The sequence below is a fragment of the Sinocyclocheilus anshuiensis genome, unplaced genomic scaffold (assembly GCF_001515605.1).
Source record: "Sinocyclocheilus anshuiensis isolate Anshui unplaced genomic scaffold, SAMN03320099.WGS_v1.1 scaffold123, whole genome shotgun sequence".
NCBI classification, from domain to species: domain Eukaryota; kingdom Metazoa; phylum Chordata; class Actinopteri; order Cypriniformes; family Cyprinidae; genus Sinocyclocheilus; species Sinocyclocheilus anshuiensis.
Genome location: NW_015552536.1, coordinates 428,762 through 434,569, shown reverse-complemented (window position 1 = coordinate 434,569; position 5,808 = coordinate 428,762). Strand labels below are relative to the sequence as shown.

The following is a 5,808-nucleotide window of genomic DNA, read 5'->3' as shown; positions in this document are numbered from 1 at the left end:
GCTAGATTTAAAACAAGGAAAAGTGCACTTTTAGATAAACAAGGCAATAATAGATGGCACTCATGGTGGTAGTTAGTTATGTTTATTGCGTTTAAACGTGAATATGTCTATAAAAGTTTATATTACTGTACTGTGATAAAAGATAATCACAATGCTGCAGCTTTTTGATAAAGCTCTAATTGGTTTTCTTTTGGAAATATGTTTCAAATTCACACTGAATGCATTAATGACTGTAAAGCATGTCTGTGTGCGTGTCAAAATCGTGATTAAAATCGAAATCGCAAAATTGATCAAAGAAAATTGCGATAGGTTTTTTTTGTCCATATCGCACAGCCCTAATATATATATACACAAACACACACTTTCTAAATGCATGATGGATATTATGATAATCGATACATCCATGGATTTTTTTAAAGCTTGATTGAGCGTAATTTCTATTAAAAATGTTAATCAATCAAAAACTTGATCTGCCACTGGAACAGCCAACTTCCCTCTGGTGACATATGCCAGACTTCTCCAATAATACAGTACGCTTAAACCCCATAAAATAATGCTGCGAAAAATAATGTATTCCTTATTTGTTTTTACTGATCTTCTACTAAACACTGAGTCTGTCTGAAATCGCATATTGTTTGAGCAGATTAAAACTGTATACAGTACTATAAGACACTTGATGACTGCAGCTTTGTATTTTGTGCACTTTATGTAGCTACAAGTAAAGGCAGTAATACCAGTGTTTTCGGCATTCATGGTGATCTGGGGTAGGCAGTCGATGGTCTGTTCGGTGGCGGGGGGATGAGCCTGCTCCACATCTATAGCTAAAGACTCCAGATGAGCCAGTGCTGCCTGCAACACAACAAAACACATTAGCATATTTAATTTCCCCTGGATAAAGATAGAAGCAAGTTAATTATACATTAAGCCTTACATTGCCAGTGTGCTCTTTCATTGGCTGAAATCAATGAAGTCTGCTGGGGGTTTAACAACATCAGTCAGCAACTGATTCCAATTTCTTAATATTGTCTTTTTAGATGAATTAAGATGGATCATTTATTTGTATAACTTAGCTGCTCATGCAAACACAATATTTATATGTTAATGGAAAAGCAGCATACATTACGGAAGACTACTACGCTTTCATTTCATCAAGACATGAACAATAATTAAACTAAATGACATCTTGAGACTCCATTTAAATATGACCATTAATTAAAATTGGTCCAGATGATGTATAAAAGAAGCTATTCTTTATTAAAAAATACTCATCTGACTCTTAAAAGACTCTTGGTAACATCAAAACCTAATATAGTTAGACTGCACAGTGATTCAAACGGCGATATTACAATACTAAGGAAGCAATACAGACCCCCTTCAGTTTGGTAAGCATTTCAATATATGCTTTATGCTAGAGCTGCACGATTAATCTAAATAAAACCGTAATCGCAGTATGGCTTAGTGCAATTATCAAATGGCAACAGCTGTGATTAAATTAAATTAATATTTATATATATGCTGTGTGTTTCATAGTGAAGTGTGGCACTGTGTTCTCCATCGAACTCCATCTCTGCATCTGCTCTGAGTTTAGGTCAGTTATAACATGCATTCAGGAATGCAACATGCACCATCCATCTTCTCATACTTGTAATTAGAAGCACTTACAAACAAAAGAGAAGCTTTAACGGCTCCTTAAAAGTTCGGTAGTTTAACGTGAAAATTAAGAAATTAAAACAGCCATAAATATTAGTACTGTCATTTGAAATATTTATTATTTTTCTACTGTAAACTGTAATGAAGCAGAGATCAGGACATGCAGTAATGCTTTAAACACATTTGACAACAACCGATTAACTATCAAAACTGATTGGCTAACGCTATTTATTTTTCCCTGGCTGGTGCTCTTTTATTCTATTTCTCTGCAGCAGGGACTGGAGCACTCATCAGGATAGGAGAAATGGACGGGGCAAAATACCGTCAAATGCTTGAGGAAAATCTGCTGCCCTCTGCCAGAAAGTTGTCAATGGGAAGAAGGTTTACCTTCCAACAGTGATTCTTTTCTATACCCATTGTATATAGATGTTTCAAAACTCACAATTTAAAGTGAGTAAAACACTTTAAACTCACTTTAAAGTGTTTTACTCCAAATCATGCAACCCCAGTTTAGGCAACAGGGCAGAGGTCCCTCACCTCCATAGCCTGAGCAAGACGCTCCTCTAGTGCCATGTAAGTAAGGAGCTGGGAATGATCCACGTAAGAGATTGCTTGAGCCATCCCAAAACCATCACCAAATTCATCCAGGAACCTGAAAAACAAAGGCCTTTAAAATACAGCCTCTCTCTTAGTCGGCGTGTCATGTTGCATCTAACACATCAAAATAGTTCTTATTGTAATATATGATAGTAAATACATTTCATCAACATTTTAAATATTTTTGGCTTTTATCTGTGGGGTGAATCTCATGAACACATGGCATGTTTCACCCAAAAATCCTGATTTATTTTTATTTTTTATAAAGAAATGCAGCCTATTTTTTAGGGCAGTGATATTTTTATGACAAGCACATTTTCCTTTCAAATTCTCATTATTATAATGCGTAATTGGTGAAAGGTAAAAGATGATCTCATTTGATTTTCAGAAGATGATTGTATTACAGTAAAAAAAAAAAAAAAAAAAGGCTTTATTATTGGTTGAATCTGCATAAATTTAAATGAGTACAATAAAAACTACCATGAATGAAGACGGAGAATGATTTTCTTGAATTACGGTAATGAGAATGAAAATAAATAAAATATCACAATGGAAATATCTTTCTTTCTTTTTTTTTTATAGGGTTTTATAGGGACATGTTCCTGACATGTTTCATGAGATTTACTCTGTATGAGTTAAAGGATATCATGACATTACATTATTGTTTTTATTATTATTATTTGATCTATAAGGTTTATTGACCTCCATTCTGTGTCCAGGTCTTCACTCATGCTGGAATCATCCTCCAGGTTATTGTTGCCATCCAGAATAAAGAGTCCAGGGTGCACAAACTGACTGACACCATCAGGATCTTCATCACTGCTGCTGCCCGAGTCCTCATTATACATGAGCCAGGGGATCTCACCCTCCTCCAGAGGGGTCTGCTCCCTGAAGAACACCACACACAGACACAGCAGAAAAAACAGGTTCATGTAGTTAATAAGGATTTTAAATATTTAAATTAATCTGACATTGCATTTCAATCTGTTCCTGGTGACCAAAGATGTCGGAATAATAGCAGTAGCGCATGTCTGTGTTCCATATGTACACCACGGCTGTAGACAGACTCATTTGTCAGTAAATGATGGGAAAAATTCTAATGGCCAATTTATTAATCAAGTCCAGATAAGTGGCCTACCCAGACAACATTTTATTTGTGCCATATGTGCGTGACCCTAGTTAACTCAATACATGCCCATGATGCCCAAAAATGTGATCAGTAAGGCAGCTCACTGAGCTTTCATAACTACTGCTATTAAAACTAACATACTGAGTAATGAGTATGATTAGGTTTATTTTTGTAGCTGAATACAGGGGAAAAGCCACAAAAATATGCAAGACAGTTGCAGAGAGACAAGAAGTGATAGGGAGAGGGAATGCACATAGTCTTCAGTATCTAAATAAGTCAAAACTTGGTGTAAAAAAAACAACAAAAAAAAACTTTAAAATACTTGTCTTTGTCAATGGGATGTGAGCAGAGTAATAATGTTATCCAAAGTATTATTAAAGTGTTTAGAGCAGGGGTGTCCAAACTCGGTCCTGGAGAGCCGGTGTCCTGCTGAGTTTAGCTCCAACTTGCCTCAACACACCTGCCTGGAAGTTTCTAGCATGCTTAGGAAGATCTTGATTAGCTGGTTCAGGTGTGTTTGATTAGGGTTGGAGCTAAACTCTGCAGGACACCGGCCCTCAAGGACCGAGTTTGGACACCACTGGTTTTGAGTTTGTTAGAGGATGTGTGCTTACTCTAATGCGAGGTTGAGAGAAGGCACTTCCTCCAGACTGCTGCTGCTGCCAGGCGGCTCATCCATGCCAGGCAGCGTCTCCCAGCTTTCCTCACTTGTGCACCTCTCCTTCTCCAGCCCAGAGTCAGATGTCCACGAGGCCGACCACTCGCCCTCGCTGAATTCTGAGCTGCTGCTTAGAACACAGAGCAGGTTACATGCACAAACACACGTGAGCCCACCTCGTAAAAGTCAATCTAATCCTCTTAGCTGAAGATCCTTAGCACGCGGAATGAGCACCCACTGAGAGCACCTTTGGCACCTCGCTCATTTCCTGCTCAGTGTATACCTTATCAAGCATTCACAGTAAACGCCCAAGCTCATCCTTGACTTCAATTATGAGGATTTTTATTTAATTATTTTTTTAAATGGGCTATCAAATAGAGCTTGAAACTCAGTTAAAATTTTGTTCTTTCTTAAAGGTTCCAGAGGGGCTTAACCTTCCGAAAATGAGGTTTGACCACCTGACTTTAACTATTTAAGTAAAAATATTTAAAAGCCTGATTTGGGCAATTTTGTAATTTTCTATAAATAAGCAAACAAGCATTAAATAGTGTAAATACTTACAAAATGTAAATATGTATCTTTAATATCGTTTGTAACAGGGTTGAATTGTTGAGCTTGATAAATACATTCAACAGGTCATGTGATGTAAAAATGGAGAAAACTTAATAAAGAGTATTTACTTCCCACAATGCTATAGAAGTATCTAAATATCTAATATCTAAAATGTCACAAAATAGGTAACAGGGTTGCACATAAAATGTGGGACCTAAATATTGTGCTTTTGTTTATTAGAATTACATTTTAAAAAATACAATCAACAAAAGTATCAAGTTTGGGGTCATTAAGAATTTTTTTTTAAAGAAATGCATACCCTTATTCAGCAAGGACGCATTAAATTGATCAAAAGTAACAGTGAAGACTTAACATTTGTCTATAATATTGCTAAATATTTCTATTTCAAATGGATGCTGTTCTTTTGAACAGTCTATTCAAAGAATCCTGAAAAACAAATGTACCTCAGCTTCGAGAAAAATATTAAGCAGCACATTGATAATAACAAAAAATATGTCTTGAGCACCAAATCAGTATATTAAAACGATTTCTGAAGAATCATGTGACATTGAAGACTGGGGTAATGATGCTGAAAATTCAGCTTTGCATTGTAGGAATAAATTACATTTTAAAATATGTTCAAATAGAAAATAGTTATTTCAAATTGCAATAATATTTCACAACATTACAGTTTGTACTATAATTTTTGATTGAACAAATGCAGCCTTGGTGAGCATAAAATACCTTTTTCAAAAGCATTAAACAATTTACCAACCCCATTTTTTTAACAGTAGTGTTTATACCATCTAAAGATTTTCTTCCATTACTATGTAAATAAAATGAAAAGGGTGATGTGACATCAATTTGCACCCCAATTAGGAAAAGTGCAATAGTATAACCACTCGAGTCTCATCACACCAACTGTTGTATTGACCACTGGCACTGAAGCAGAAGATCCTCTTTTTATTTATTTATTTATTTATTTATATTTATTTATATTTATATATATATATAACATTTCTGTCCCCCTCACTTCTGAAATGATGGCTACGCCCCTGCATGATGCTGTTAGAGCACTAAAGAATAACTTCTATTTTTTACCTTGTCCCTATACACTCCCTGTCCTTTTTCAAAAAATGCTTCTCAGGAAATGGAGTAATGGACCCATTGCACTATCTATGCAAGTCAGGGGGGAATACAAAGCAACAGAAGTAGGTTAACC

At 35.7% G+C, this 5,808-nt stretch overlaps 1 protein-coding gene across 2 annotated transcripts in view; it reads right to left on the bottom strand.

Moving 5' to 3' along the window:
* Positions 1-5,808, bottom strand: part of LOC107663782 (E3 ubiquitin-protein ligase Praja-2-like) — a 17,840-nt gene that overhangs the window by 6,341 nt on the left and 5,691 nt on the right. For both annotated transcript variants that reach the window (XM_016454111.1, XM_016454112.1), the window contains exons 4-7: positions 3,991-4,161; positions 2,950-3,135; positions 2,188-2,302; positions 735-849 (exon numbers count right to left, since the gene is read on the bottom strand). In XM_016454111.1, coding sequence (XP_016309597.1) covers positions 735-849; positions 2,188-2,302; positions 2,950-3,135; positions 3,991-4,161 — 587 coding nt within the window. The remainder of the gene's footprint in view (positions 1-734; positions 850-2,187; positions 2,303-2,949; positions 3,136-3,990; positions 4,162-5,808) is intronic.